The 15735-nt window shown below is 38.6% G+C and overlaps 1 protein-coding gene across 1 annotated transcript in view; it reads left to right on the forward strand.

Moving 5' to 3' along the window:
- SRRM3 (serine/arginine repetitive matrix 3) overlaps window positions 1-15735 on the forward strand; it is a 547157-nt gene that overhangs the window by 395796 nt on the left and 135626 nt on the right. Inside the window, exon 4 of the mRNA XM_082246736.1 lies at window positions 3225-3326. Coding sequence (XP_082102862.1) covers window positions 3225-3326 — 102 coding nt within the window. The remainder of the gene's footprint in view (window positions 1-3224; window positions 3327-15735) is intronic.

Consider the following 15735-nt stretch of genomic DNA (forward strand, 5'->3'; position numbering starts at 1 on the left):
TAGGTTCCTTACTCACCAAAAATACAATCCATACATATGTAAGCAGTAGAATCAGTAACAACTGAATAACTGATCAAGGATGATCATCTGCCAAACATAATATTAGTAACAAAATGTCAACTGAAAATGAAACCCCATACGTAGTGGTAAAAATAGTAAGGCTTAATGGAGCAAAATCAGGACTTGGTGGTGGAAGCGGTGTGTGTGAATTGTGAAAAATGTGGAAAATTTTTGCTCTGGCTTGTTTTGTAAGTCTTCAAAAATAAGCCCAGAACAAGACAGCAATAGCTTTCACTAGTAATGGAGGTTACATTTTTCTGCATTTAGTCAAACTGTTTCTCATGCTTGGGCTTAAAGCAAAAGTAAACCCATCGATTTGATAGTTTCAAAAAACAGTTAACATTCCCGGCATGCCTGAAATGCTAGCTGTCACATTGGTTGTGCTCTCAAACAAACTGTCAAACCTATCTAATGACTGATGTCATAATGGATCAGATGTGCAGCATCATGGCAGTTACAGAAAAAAGTGGATCTCTACCTAAAAGGGGCTTGTTTTCTTCTTCTCCCTGTCAAAACCAGGTATCCACTCCCGCTTCCGGGTAAGATCACCGCAATGGTTGTGCGGCAATCTACAAAACTTCCGCCCCTCCACTGCCTTCTGGGAAACACACAGGTCCCAGAAGACAGTGAGACCATTCAGAAAGTGCAGCACGACTTGTGCATGTGCATAAGGAAACAGGCTGTGAAGCTGCAAGGCTTCCCTTAATGCTTCCCTTCAAGAAGATGCCGGTGCCTGTACCCGGAGCCGATGGATGGATTGGCTTGGGGTGTTGACATTGCATAATCCCTAGACAGGTAAGTGTCCTTATAATAAAAGTCAGCAGCTGCAGTATTTGTAGCTGCTGACTTTTAATTTTATTTTTTTAACTGGTTGGAACTCCTCTTTAAACAGGAGGCTAAGATGGCAGTTTTTTTTATTGGCTTAAAACGATAGGAGGATTTACTTCCACTTTAACAAACACCAGTAATGTATGTTTTGTTATTAGTTCAGGAAAAAGCTTTATAAATGCCCTAAAACCTGTTGTGGTAGAAATAAGAGAGCTGCCATTGTTGAGTTGCTTTTAAAAGAAAACTGTAGTGATAACGTATAGAGGCTGACATTGATACAATTTATAAAAATATTTGTTTCTTGGCTGTTAAATTAATCTAATGGTGTCCGTGCTTTCAAAGTCAACCTGGCTCTGACTTTCTAATCTGCATACTTCTAAGTCAAAAACTTGGAACCTTTAGACCCCGTTCAGACAGGGGCGACGCTACTTGCTGGGGCGACCTGTGAAGTCGCACCGCGACCTCGGCGCGACATGCACGGACTTCATATCATTGAAGTCAATGCAGGTCGCCTCCAGGTCGCCCCAAAGTAGTACAGGACCCTTTTTCTAAGTCGGAGCGACTTGTGTCGCTCCTATTAGAACGGGTCCTGTGCTAATCAATGGCAGGCGACCCACCGCGACTTGTCAGGCGACCAAGTCGCCTGACAATTCGCGCTAGTGTGAATGGGGACTTAAAAGAAAAGAAGAGTCAGACATCTAGCATACTTAGAATGGAGTCAGTAATGGCAGCCTTTGTTTTTCTTCCAATACACATTTCCTTTAAAACATGCATGATCCAGGTCTGTTAGGCCCCTTTCACACTTGTGCAACTTGTCATGCAACTTTGGACATCAGAGTTGCACGACATGTCGTTCCTCATGTTTTCCAATGATGCCCATTCATATATGTGCAACTTAAATTTGCAGCAACTTCAAAGTAGTTCATGCACTACTTTGGACCGACTTTCATGCAACTTGAGGGCCATAGACTTCAATGTTAACCCTCAGAAGTTGCATGAAAGTCATACCTGAATGTTATACAATGCAACTTGTGTGCAACAGTTGTCCATTAAAACTGATCAAAGCCAAAGATGTATCCAAGTTGCACCCATCCAAAGTTGCATCAAAGTTGAACTTAAAAATCGGCGCAACTTTGGAGTGGTACAAGTGTGAAAGGGGCCTTATTCTGATCCCAGCTTCACTACCTAGGAGGACATTTGTTCTGAACAAATATGCAGTATAGGCGTTCATATTTTTTGTACTTCACTAACTGAATGTTTGTTTCAGGATAGTTACTTGCTAGGTGGTGAAGGAAGGAATGTATGACAACCATGGATCCTGCACCTGTATTAACAAGTCAGCGATGGCAGCTCCTATGTTTCAGTCAAGAAAGGTTCACTTTAAAACCTGCTTTAGCAAAAATGTATATAAATTGAGGACATTGAAGATTTATGTCTCAGCAAACACAGCAAACTAGCACTTGTAGTGTCATATCTCAAGCCATAAAATTGTTTTTTTTTTTTAACTGTGGCTCATGGACTAAGCCTTGCTGATTGTCAGTCTTGACAGATAACTAAAATGTCCTTCAAAAGAAATGCCATTAAAAAATAAGATACAAACTGCAGATAAATTGTACCATTCTCCTAAAACACACAGCTTAAAACACATGGCAAAGCTGTATGTTTTACTTTGCTAGCTTTTCACAATTTAAAAAAAAAAAAGAATTATTGTACAATGCAATATTAACATTTATACTGGCACTGCAGTCCCTGATGCAGATAGGAAACCTGGGGAGAAACCCTTCTCCATAAACCATTAAGGCCCCCCTCAGTTTATATCTGGAAGCTGGGAAGTGAGGAAGAGAAAACTTGTGTTTCTTGCTAGTGCACACTGACCACAGATCAAGGCAGGACTAAAGGTTTTTTTTTTTCATATAATAATAATGATTTAAAATCATTTTTTAAACCTATATTTTCCTAAATCCTGTAATGTTCATGTAGCATGGCGGAAACATTGCTATGCTGAGCACTAAGTAGCTTTTCATTTGTTAGTAGGTGAAAAGCTAAAATGATCTTGACCCCAAAACTGTTATTTTACCTAGTTTAAAGGTGTCAGATGTTGAAATTTTTAAGGTTAAATTGCATGAGATAATAGTATCTAAAGATTTTCCTCTTTCATAAGGTAATAAAACAATATCTGTTCTGTGTTGTTACCAGTGTAAGTACAGTATATCCCCTACAGCCTACTGTAAAGTGCTATGGAATACTATGATTATATATGAATTTAGGATAACATTAAAACATAAAGTAGTATTTGGACAACTGGCTATAACTATAATCACTGCATTTTTTGTTAGGTACTCAGAAGAGGAAATACGCCAGAAAGTAGGAACTTTTCGCCAGATGCTCATGGAGAAAGAAGGAGTACTGACTAGAGAAGATCAACATGGACGACAAATGTAAGTAAACATTTACTATAAAATGAGTTGAATACTTGATTACAGAGATGAGCTCTCTGCTTTTGGACAGTATTACATAGAATTACAGTAAGAACAAAGTCAACCAGCTATGCAGTGGAATAACATCCTTGCAGGATGTCTCCAACTTACAAGCCGACCTCAATGCACTGTTTAATTGGGGAACTATGACAAATGAGGTTTAATGTTGATAAATGTAAAGTTATGCACTTGGGGCCTAAGAATATGCATGCATCATACATACTAGGGGGAGTACAACTGGGGGAATTCATAGCGGAGAAAGATCTGGGGGTTTTGGTAGATCATAAGCTTAATAATAACATGCAATGCCAAGCTGCGTTTTCCAAAGCAAGCAAAGTCCTTTCTTGTATTAAGAGAGGCATGGACCTCAGAGAGAGATATATAATTTCTTTTTTCTTATTTCCCTGTACAAATCATTAGTAAGACTTCATCTGGAATATGCAGTTCAGTTTAAGACACCAGTCCTTAAAAAGGATAACGGGGAACTGATGAAAGTGCAGAGAAGGGCAACCAAACTGATAAGAGGCATGGAGGAGCTCAGCTATGAGAAAATATTAGAGGAACTGAATTTATTCTCTCTTAAGAGGAGATTAAGGGGGGATATGATCAACATGTATAAATACATAGGGGGTCCATATAGTGAACTTGGTGTTGAGTTATTCACTTTAAGGTCATCACAGAGGACAAGGGGGGCACTCTTTACATCTAGAGGAAAAGAGATTTCTTCTCTAAATACGGAAAGGTTTCTTCACAGTAAGAGCTGTGAAAATGGGGAATATACTCCCTCCAGAGGTGGTTCTTGCCAGTTCAGTAGATTGCTTTAAAAAAGGCCTGGATTATTTCCTAAATGTACATAATATAACTGGGTACTAACATTTATAGGTAAAGTTGATCCAGGGGATATCTGATTGCCTCTTGGAGAATTTATTTCTCATGTTGGAGCAAAATTGATCATGCTTTGCTGGGGTTTTTTACCTTCCTCTGGATCAACTGTAGGTATAGGATTGGGTATATGGGATTGTATAGTTGTTTTTTTGTTTTTTTTTTATCTGTTGAACTAGATGAGCTAACAGGATTAGGTGATGTCCTGAATTAACAATGTAGGGAATTTATAGTTTTAGGCTAGGAATCACAGCGATTCCTGTGCGGGTTTCCACATTGCATCTGATTCGCAGGCAGTTCACTCTACCCTCTTCAAACCGCTGTGGGTGTCAATATAAAGTTAATAACACCCCCAAACCGGTTTGCAGAATGCAGTGCAAACTGTGGAATCAGATGGAATCGGATTGCATGGGTCTTAACCACTTGCCGACCGCCCACAGTATATTTACTGCGGCAGTCAGCCCCTCCTGGGCAAAGCGACGTAGTACTAAGTCGCTCATCCCGGAGCCTGCAGGGGGTGAGCACGCGCCGCCGGAGGCGCACTCCCGCCCCCATTCGTTCACGGCCATCCCCGCGCGTGTGACCGGCGGACACTCGCGATCCCCCGCTGGAGAGGGAGAAAGGCATTCTCCCTGGTGTAACTGCAGAGATCATACCATCCTGCTATGTAGGATCGTATGTCTCTGTGGTTACATCACAAGTCACGCCCCTTTACAGTTAGAATCACGCCCCTAGGGACACACTTAACCCCTTGATCACTAATAAAGTTAGCCCCTTCCCTGCCAGTGTCATTTTTACAGTAACAGTGCATATGTATAGCACTGATTAGTGTAGTAATGTCACTGGTACCCCCAAAAGTGTCAAAAATGTTAGTCAGGGGTCCGATCTGTCCGCCGCAATGTCGCAGTCCCGCAAAAAAATCGCAGATCGCCGCTATTACTAGTTAAAAAAAAACAAACAATAAAAATGACATAAATATTTCCCTTAGTTAGTAGACTCAATAACTTTTGCGCAAACCAATCAAAATACGCTTATTGCAATTTTTTTACCAAAAATATTAAAAAATTTAGATTTTTACCTTTTTGTTTTGGGAATTTCATATAAAAAAATGTGAAAAATATTGTTATTTTTTCAAAATTGCCGCTCTTTTTTTGTTTATAGCGCAAAAGATCAAATACCACCAAAAGAAAGCTCTGTTTGTGGGAAAAAAAGGACATTGATTTAATTTGGGTACAGCGTCGCACGACCGCGCAATTGTCTGTTAAAGTCACGCAGTTGAACAGACAAGGAGTCACTGCTCAAGGTGGTGTAATTGCCTGATGACTCACACAGGTGCATGCCCCGGCTCGCCTCCGTGAAAACTTGATAAAAGAAAAGCAATTGGCAGCACTCCAAGTATGACATCCAAATATGACAATCGTGACAAGGTAGACGCGTTTTCACACTTCCTCGTAATGATTAAGCACACAGTCAGTGTGTGAAACGCGTCTACCTTGTCATGATTGTCATATTTGGATGTCCAGTCAATAAATCTGGATTTTGACTCAACCTGGAGTGCTGCCAATTCCTTCTCTTTTATCAAAGTCACGCAGTGCAGAATCGCAAAATAGGCCCTGGTCTTTGAGCAGGATAATCCTCCAGGGCTTAAGTGGTTAACATCCATTCTATCCGATTCCAGTGTGGACCAAAAATATGATCCTGCACCATTTTGGTGCAAATGCGATTTCACTCATACAAAGTATATGGCTGAATTCACATCGCACAGGCATAGCATGTGATGTGCACAGGAATACGGTGCGAATCATATGTGATGTCTGCCATCTCACCAGTGTGAACCCATCCTTTAATGCAGGCTCTCAAATGATAGGGATCGAGCAATAAATGGAAACAAATAAGTCTGCTTACTTACCTCTCCTCCCCCCAGACACTTTAGCGCACATTGGGAGGACTTCAGAAGCAAAGACAGCACTGTTAATCCAGAAAGCTGTGAGGAGAACTAAGTGTGGCCAGCTGCTTATTGACAATCGGCAGGCTTGTGAATCAACAGAGAATATGCTAATAGCCACCAACAGGATCAATGGGTATTTGTGAGACTTTGCAGGGAGACTAATGAAAAACTGAAGTGCAGATGCACTTACATTCAAGTGCTGCAGCACATTTTTTAAATATGAGGTCGTAGTTCTTCTTTAACCCCTGATTGCCTGGAGGTAAAATAGACCTTAAAGCCTGAATACAGTTTTGCAACTTTGACATGTGTTAGTAAAACTGAACATATCATCACAACTACGTAGTGTATTTAGGTACTACTAGTATATTTAGGTACATTATATCTTGTTTTGGTATGGGTATCTTATGTTTTTTTTTTATTATTATAATTAAAGGAAAACTGACCCAAAATAGTAACAAAAATATGTTTTGCTATTACCATGACCCACCACCAAAAAACAAAAACAAAACACAATTATCTTAAGCCGGCCATACATGGGTCAAATTCCAAAATAAATTTTATTCAGAAATTGTAACTAAGAATTTTTGTTCGAATTTCGCACTATTAGTGGGCCACAGCAATATCTGATTTTCATGCTGCCAAATTTGAGCGATCGGGCATGTTGGAAGTTTTTTGAAAAATTAATGATTTTCTGATCAATGATGAGAGAATCGTGCGAGAAATGTAATCAAAATATAAATGCGCATGAGTGCAAGAAAACAAAATGCCCGCAAGGAAGAAAAGATTCCCGGGCACTAAAATTTTTTTCTGTAGCAACATGAGGTGAGATTGAAGGCTTGGTTGGTTGAATTTTGAAATCAATGGTAGCACCATTGGATCACAAAATGCACAAAATTTCTGATTTTCTAAAGAAAATTTGTTTGGAATTATACCCATGAATGGCCTGCATTACTCCTAATATTTGTAGAAGTAACATATATGTGTAATATTTTTTGTTTTTACCCGTATGAGGGCCAAGTCCATATTTTGTTTTTTTTTTCCTACCTAAAACACACTAAATTTTTTTTTTTTTTTTTCTACCTAAAACTGACACTTAACTTTACCATTGGCCCCAACCCAGACTTTAGACCCCAGTCTTTGACTCTGACACTAACCTAGATCAAGCCCTAATCTATCTACTTTATATTTAATCCGTTTTTAGTTTTTTCACACCTTTTGTTGTTGTTTCATTCTTTTCCTCTAACTTGGGGAAAAAGATAAAATGTATAATTTTTTCACCACTCAGAGGAGAATGAGTACAGGAGCAGGGTTTTCTAAATAGGTATGTGATAGGCAATCACAAGCTATCACAGAGATCATGTGCCTAGATCAAGCCCTAATCTATCTACTTTATATTTAATAAGTTTTTAGTTTTTTCACACCTTTTGTTGTTGTTTCATTCTTTTCCTCTAACTTGGGGAAAAAGATAAAATGTATAATTTTTTCACCACTCAGAGGAGAATGAGTACAGGAGCAGGGTTTTCTAAATAGGTATGTGATAGGCAATCACAAGCTATCACAGAGATCATGTGATCAGGAGCTAGGTCTCCCAGCTTCTGAAGGTTAGTATAAGACTTGGAGCTTTTGGTGACAGTTTAGGTTCCATACTGGGAGCGCACTATGTAGTGAATTTCCAGCACCGAATGTTGGAGCATTTATAGGCAGTGCCTCGGTAGAAGACCCGCTTTCGTGACGCCGCATATATGTGTAAGGCCAACGTCATCGGGTTAAGAAACTTTATATAGCCAAAATATTTAAATCATTTTAGTGCTATGTAAAAAACTTCTAACAGTTTGGCAAAAATGGAAACACTGCTATTTTACTGGCAAACTAAGTTTCCTAATAGCATTTCCTCTCAGAAAATAAATTTCCATGGGCACCCATTGCTGTCCTGCTAAGAGATAATTATTACATTATTGCCTGATTTGCCATTAAGAGAAACATTTTCGCTTTTCTTCACAGTCACTTGGATGGTAAAAGCTATCAAGCGTTATCCAGGTACAATATAGTCTTGGATTGCTTTACATTTTCCCTTTTGTTTTCTTTAAAATTAACTGCCTTAAATCATTCAATGCTAGGCCTGAAGTCCCATGGTATCACTACACTACACTCCCCTAGCAAAGAGAATTATGTATACTTTGATGTATTAGTTAATTAAAAGTATCTCAATTCACTGACTTTTCCAAAACAATTTTGCCAGTAAATCTTTAGAGTAGAATAAAATGGCCTGCATTTCAAGCTTTATTCTACATAGCTAAAGGCTAGTCTTACTGAAATGTGCCATTACATCTTTTTGGTATACCACATTTTACACTAAAGCGGCCTCTAAATTATATAAGGAACGTATTTGTGCATTTGCAGGTCTAACATAAGATTACAAATTCTATATCATTTGCTACAGGGCACATTTTGGGGTGTGATGCCAAAATAATGTGTGCAAATGATTATTATTTTTGATATGTTACTAGTTTTTTTTTCAGATGTTTTTACTCTCTCTCAGTTTCTGTATCTAAGATGACTATATTTTTTCTTGCCACTTATCAAACTGTTAGTGTGCTAATTAGCTGCAGTAAGAATGACTCAAGGAAGAGCCTTCACAGTAAATATTATATGCTTAACTGAGACCAAGAGAAGAGCAAAAAAAACAACTGAGTTTAAAGTTGAACTCCAGCCTTACCTTTGGTGGCACACTTGTTCAGGTTTCTTTTCTGTACTGTGACAGCTTACTCTGATATCCCTGCAAACTGTAAGCTTCTCACAGTGTGCATTAGAAGCAACAGCAAGCCAGACAAAGCCTGCCACATTTTTTGGCTGGAGGACATGCAGCATCGTCTAACATTTTCCTCCCCAAACTCACTGTCCCTTTCCTGCCCCTTTAATTTATTGGATTTTAGATCTTTTGATCATTACTGCCCAGCATCAATTGTGGAGATTACCTATGGTGGTCTGCACACACCTACCCCTCCAGACTGACACCAATGTATCAAGGCATTTTGATATTTACATAATTCCTCCCAAGAGTCAGTCCACTGCTTGCCAAAGGACTGAGAGCTCTTGAGAGGAATACTAAGTGCTCTGATATTTTTGGGAGCACCTCTGTGGGTCACTTCCAACTGACATGATTGGCCTGCATTAGCATATTGGTAAGGAAGGAAAAGAGAAACAAGGGAATGCAAAATATCAGCAGAATACACTTCAGCTTTCATAAAAAATTTTTTTGAATATTGTACATATTAAAGATATTTTTTACCCTTTCTGTAGCTTCCTGCCTGTATGCGTTCCACTCATTCCTTCAGTCAGTGGGCAATGTTTATCCTCACCGTGTTTTGATCATTTGCAGTATCATACTGGATATAAATTAGACCTCAGGTGATGTTAATAGCTTGATATATATGATATGATATTACCATTTGCATATTGGTATGCCTAGTCCACAGCAGGTCTGCTTACTAGCTGATTGCAGACTACAGATACAGATTGTAGCAGTGGGTAGATTATCCTGTTCCTCAGTGCATTTTGGAATGTGTATCTTAATAAGCAAAAAAAAAAGAAATGGCCGCCTTCTATGTATATCAATTATTAATTGGTTTTCCTGCAGCCTCTGTCAATTCTGTGAATAACCCAAAACGTAGCTACTAGTTAAATTTGTGGCGCTGCGTGATTAGATATATTGTAGTGCAATCACAAAAAATTGTACAGTGATATCCTATTATTTGACAATTTATATAATATAGTTGACTATCAACATGAATAAAATAGAAAACAGTGCATAAAGTAAAAATGTAAACAAATATAAATAATTTGTTCTTTATACATATATATTTGGGTATCTTCTACACCACATGCTTGATTGTGCTCTATATTTCCGTCTCGCTTGTGCTCATAAGTGGTGATCCTCCACCTTAGTGTAAGGGGGCCAATCGCTAGACATATCCCAGCCACCAGGGCCCTCATGGATTAGCATACAATATGGTTTGTAGCCTCCCATTTTCGAATTCAATCCTCCTCAATCCAAAAATGACCACAGTTTATATAATAGAAATATCTATCTTTAAACGCTATCCCATTCCCACTTAATCCCATTAAAAGCAATGATAAATACACTCACATTTTAATGTGCCAAAAATGGCACCCACTGGTACAGGTTTTGCTGTGCTCACTCTAGGAACCGGCGTTCGTGCCAGTTGCGTTCCATCAGGAACCGGAAGTGACGAAACCGGAAGTATCACTGCTGCGGACCTCAATGAATTTCACCAGATGGTGTCATCAGGAAGTCATCCTCAATGCAAGTATCACCACTGCGGACCTCAATGCGTCATCAGGAAGACTTCCTGATGACGCCATTCGGTGAAATGCATTGAGGTCCACAGCGGTGATACTTCCGATTTCGTCACTTCCGGTCCCTAGTGGAATGCAGCTGGCACACAGGTCAGTTCCCAGAGTGAACAACGCTAGCAAGAGCACAACGAATACACAACAAATGCACTACAATATATCTAATCACGCAGCTCCTCAAATTTACCTAGTGAAATGTGTATCTGTCTATAGTATCTGGCCACCCTACATCACCAGAGGGTTCAGCACCTCACAAAGATTTTATCAAACATGGTAATGCATTGCAAAGAAATCAGGATGTACTGAATAAATCAGTGGATATTCTAAACATGTTTGCTGTATTGCACATTCAGTACATGTATAACACCCAAGGTTTAAGGTCAGCAATGCCTTATCTGTGGTTAGAATTGGCACCTGTTAAGTTACTCTTAGAAGTACTTTTTTTTTTTTTTTTATATTCTAAACACCACCGCCTGTTTTCAAAGGATCAGGAGAAGCTGTTTTTTAGTACACCACTGCTGTTATTCACATAGCGATTTTCCTCCGAGACAGTGATTGAGCACCCCCCATCATGATATGTGAGATACATGTACCAGTTTAAATAAGTTCTTAGTGGGGTGTCTAATTAAAGCAATGAGACTTTAAGGTTGTTGAGCAATGCAATGTTTTTCAGTGATTTTTTCTTTTACAGTAGCCTTTGGATCGAAAACCAGGTATACCAAATCCTAATTAATGTTTTGGATATTTCTGTTAATCTTTATTACTGGTTCTGAGTACTCGCAAAGGATGCTTTGAACTTGTATACTTTAGGGCACTGCAAAAAAATAAACTTATGTGACTAGCACAAGTCTAGATCCGAACTCAAATGAGAATCTTTTGGATGTAACATAAAAGTAGGATTCCTCTAAAATGAGTGGCTTCTGGAAACTTATAACCATGACAGCAATGTTTTTTAAAATGTGACTATAGTCTTCCATTATGTGTCAATGCAGGAATTCTATTTTGCTATAAAAGCATGGTTTGTTGTAAAACTGTGTCTCCCAATATTGGTGACTAGATAGATTTATCTTTGCAAATATTATGGAGAATTCTCAATTTAAAGCCCTGCTACATAGCTGTGTAGGTATGTGTTTACATTTTTTCCAACATTATTAACTATTGTTATCAGAAGAAATGTACCTAGTACTAAACTTAAACGCTATAGGTTTTCTGCCAGTTGTAAATATACTGCTAGTAAAATGATAATAATAACGAATAAGGTAATGCTTCTCAGAAGATTTGCATTGCCAGTTTATTCTTCCCTATCAGCAATATGTTTAGTTATATAATTTGCAGCCTTCAAAATGATAATGTGGTACACTTGTGGATTTGTGCTTTTTTTGACATTATTTCCCTTTCAAAAATGGGAAAGCTAACTCATATATGAGCTTTTTTTATTTAATTTTTCGTGTTACTTTTTAATATTTTGTATGTTGAACAATGTTGCTGCAAATCATTAGTGTGGGATGTGCTTTGTCATATATTTAACTAGCTGTATCCTCTGCTATTTATTGTAGCAGATATCTTTTTCTACATAAGTGCTTGGAATAATTTGATAAATAAATGACTCCAGCATGCAGTGATGTAATATAGTGGTTCTGAAAATTTCTTGAATGTCAGGTACCTCTAGCAATTTGCTCACCTTTGGTATAATAATGTTTTTTTTTTTTTTTTTTTTAGGAATCTTAAGGCACTTAACAATACATTAGGAAAACATATTTCCAATTAATAATCACCCAAACTTTGCAACATGGAGCAGTTAATGTCTTGTATTGGAAACATTAGGCTGGATCTTTGCAGTTGCAGAATTAATAACACATTGGGAGCATTAGATATAACCTACTCATGCATAGAAAAGATAAAATAAATTTGCTAGGAAGTACAGCATTAGATGGATAAACAATACTCATCTATTATTTAGTGACAACACCCTTAAATTTGTCACCAAATTTACACTACCATAAACATAATTTGTCGGTATTTGAAATGAGAGAATGCACTACTGGCACAAACCAAAACTATTACTTGGAAGGCATTTACTAATCCTTTATTGAGTCAATTTACTGTAGCTGCATAACATTAAAATGCATATGCAGATCCTTTAAGTGTGATTGTTTGAATATAAATGTAAAGAAAGGTTGGTGCGCTAAACTTAAATTCCACAAATATATAAACAATGCATACAAATGTAAATATGGTGAAAAAATCAAAAGTCCATTCTCTTGTGACAACGTGCAAATGAATAAACTTTGAAGTGACTTGAAACGAATTGTGATTCCTGTAACTCGATAAATTGTGTATGACCACCACGTGAAACGATCCCCACCACCGACAAGCTGTTCTTCTTACCAGATAGACAGATATATACGTGAGTTGATTAATAATACAGCTACTCACTCCCCATGCAGCTTCACCCAAGGTGTGTGTGTAAGCCGCTTACCAGATATCAATATGGTTGAGCATGGGAATACAATCTCATCTCTTCAGAATCGAGGCTGTCTGTTGGTGTGGCGATCCCAATACAAAGTATAGTGTCTCCTTGCTATATGTAGTCAGTGTGAATGATATTCTTTGCAGACTGGATGGCCGGTGATTAGCTGTCAGGTCTCAAATGTACTCTTCAGTAGCATTTTCAAATAAAAATTCGCGCAGGCAGCGGCAGCATAACGCATCAACAGAGGCAGGACGGAGGAAGCAGGCCCTGGGCTGGTGGTGAGCGGAGAGCGGTGCCTCAGGCCTACCTGTCAGAATTTTTATTTGAAAATGCTACTGAAGAGTACATTTGAGACCTGACAGCTAATCACCGGCCATCCAGTCTGCAAAGAATATCATTCACACTGACTACATATAGCAAGGAGACACTATACTTTGTATTGGGATCGCCACACCAACAGACAGCCTCGATTCTGAAGAGATGAGATTGTATTCCCATGCTCAACCATATTGATATCTGGTAAGCGGCTTACACACACACCTTGGGTGAAGCTGCATGGGGAGTGAGTAGCTGTATTATTAATCAACTCACGTATATATCTGTCTATCTGGTAAGAAGAACAGCTTGTCGGTGGTGGGGATCGTTTCACGTGGTGGTCATACACAATTTATCGAGTTACAGGAATCACAATTCGTTTCAAGTCACTTCAAAGTTTATTCATTTGCACGTTGTCACAAGAGAATGGACTTTTGATTTTTTCACCATATTTACATTTGTATGCATTGTTTATATATTTGTGGAATTTAAGTTTAGCGCACCAACCTTTCTTTACATTTATATCACATATATATCTTGGTAGCAGCTTTACGCACGTTTATCAGCGCACCTTTATTTTTTCATGATTGTTTGAATACCCCATATTCACATCCCCATATCAATAGGCCAGGAATAGTCTACTCACAGGGGAACAGTAGACTGATATGAATCAAATCATTCTAAAAGAAGGATTTGAAATCCTTTTAAAGTGGTAGTATACTCCGCTTTTTAACTTTTACCTACAGGTAAGCCTATAATAAGGCTTACCTGTAGGTAAAATTAATATCTCCTAAACCTGCACAGTTTAGGAGATATTCACCCTGCATGCAGCCACTGACACCAGCGGCGCATGCGCTCTAAAGGTCCGGCAGACCTTCAGAGCTCCTTGCCGGCTCCTTGCGGGAAAGTGAACTCCCGCGCGCATGCACGGGATTGACGTCATCGCTGCTCCGGCCACTCACAAACCCAAACCCAGAAGAGACGCCGAGGGAACATGACAGCTCCCTTAGCGGTGTCCCGGCGACCGTGTGGGGGCTTTGTTCTAAGGTATTTCATAATGTGCTAGTATGTGATGCATACTATCACATTATGCCATTGTCTTGCAGGGTTTTTTTTTTCTTTGTATGGGGATACTACTGCTCTAAGGACTTCTGGACGTCTTTACAGCTGCTATTGTTGGCATCAGGAGGTTTTTTTCTTCAGCCAGTAAACTCCCCAGCATGTTATCCTATGTGTCCATGCACACATAGGCTTTTATCAGTGTTGGCAGGGACGTTTTCAGGCTGGAAAAAAAAAAACAGAAGTAGAGGGTTTGAAAAATCATATTTGAAAAATGCAGTAAAACGTGGCTATCCGGCGCTTATGAGCGTTTTTGAGACTCAAGCATTGTGAGAATGTGGGAGTTAAAAATAGCAGAGAGTATTTTCTTGCTAAAAAAATGTGAAAAAAAAAAACGCTATTGAAAAAAGCGGCAAAACTATGTGTTTTTATAACGTCCAGTGTGCATGAGACCTGTGAAGATAATCCTGTATATTTTTACCTAGGATATTAGCCTCCCTACAAATCTGAAAGGAAACTGGCAGACTCACTATTATATAATAGATGCTGGAGAGACCCTGGAGATCTGCAGCATATGTTGTGGAAACATCCAAAGCTATTTTTGTTACTTTGCATAGAAAAAACAGTGATATACTTATCAAAGTATGTATATCATCATAACACAATTCCATGCAGTAAATACTATTTATAAAGATAAAAATGGGAATGAATCAATAAGCAAAAAGGATATAGTATACAATACTAACAATAATGTCCCAAAAATAACAAAGTCCATTCATCTTACAGTAGTGAAAAAGTCCCATAATAATAATCTCACTGCAAAAAAACAATATACAAAGATGAAAGGAATTCAGTTGGATGTAATCCACACCACTTGCATGCTCCTCCACTCTATTTCACACAAGAGGCGTACCGCAAAGCCATGAACCCCATTAATCAGAGACGTCATAAAGCACTTAGGTTGATGTAACCATCCAGCAAAACAGATGAACCTAGGATCTCACCTACACCACAGCCATTAAATACCTAAACTGGGCAATACCAAAACGTCACTTCCTTGCTTTCCATTGCCCAGTTCCAGTATTTAATACGTGGTGTACGGGTATCTCCTCTGAGCCCTTAAATGTGTCAGTTGTGACAAAAAAGGTAGAGCAGAGATGATGCTGTAAAGTCACCACACATGCACAAATGAATGAAGAATTGATCCACACACTCTTGGGAGTATTCTGGTATACAAGCACTCTGTTGTTTTTATTATGTGAGTAGTTTTCAATTGTTTTAATAAACTTTTTGTATGGTTTTATGCTATATGGAATGTC

The sequence above is a fragment of the Pelophylax lessonae genome, assembly GCF_965119305.1.
Source record: "Pelophylax lessonae genome assembly, chromosome: 2".
Lineage (NCBI taxonomy): Eukaryota > Metazoa > Chordata > Amphibia > Anura > Ranidae > Pelophylax > Pelophylax lessonae.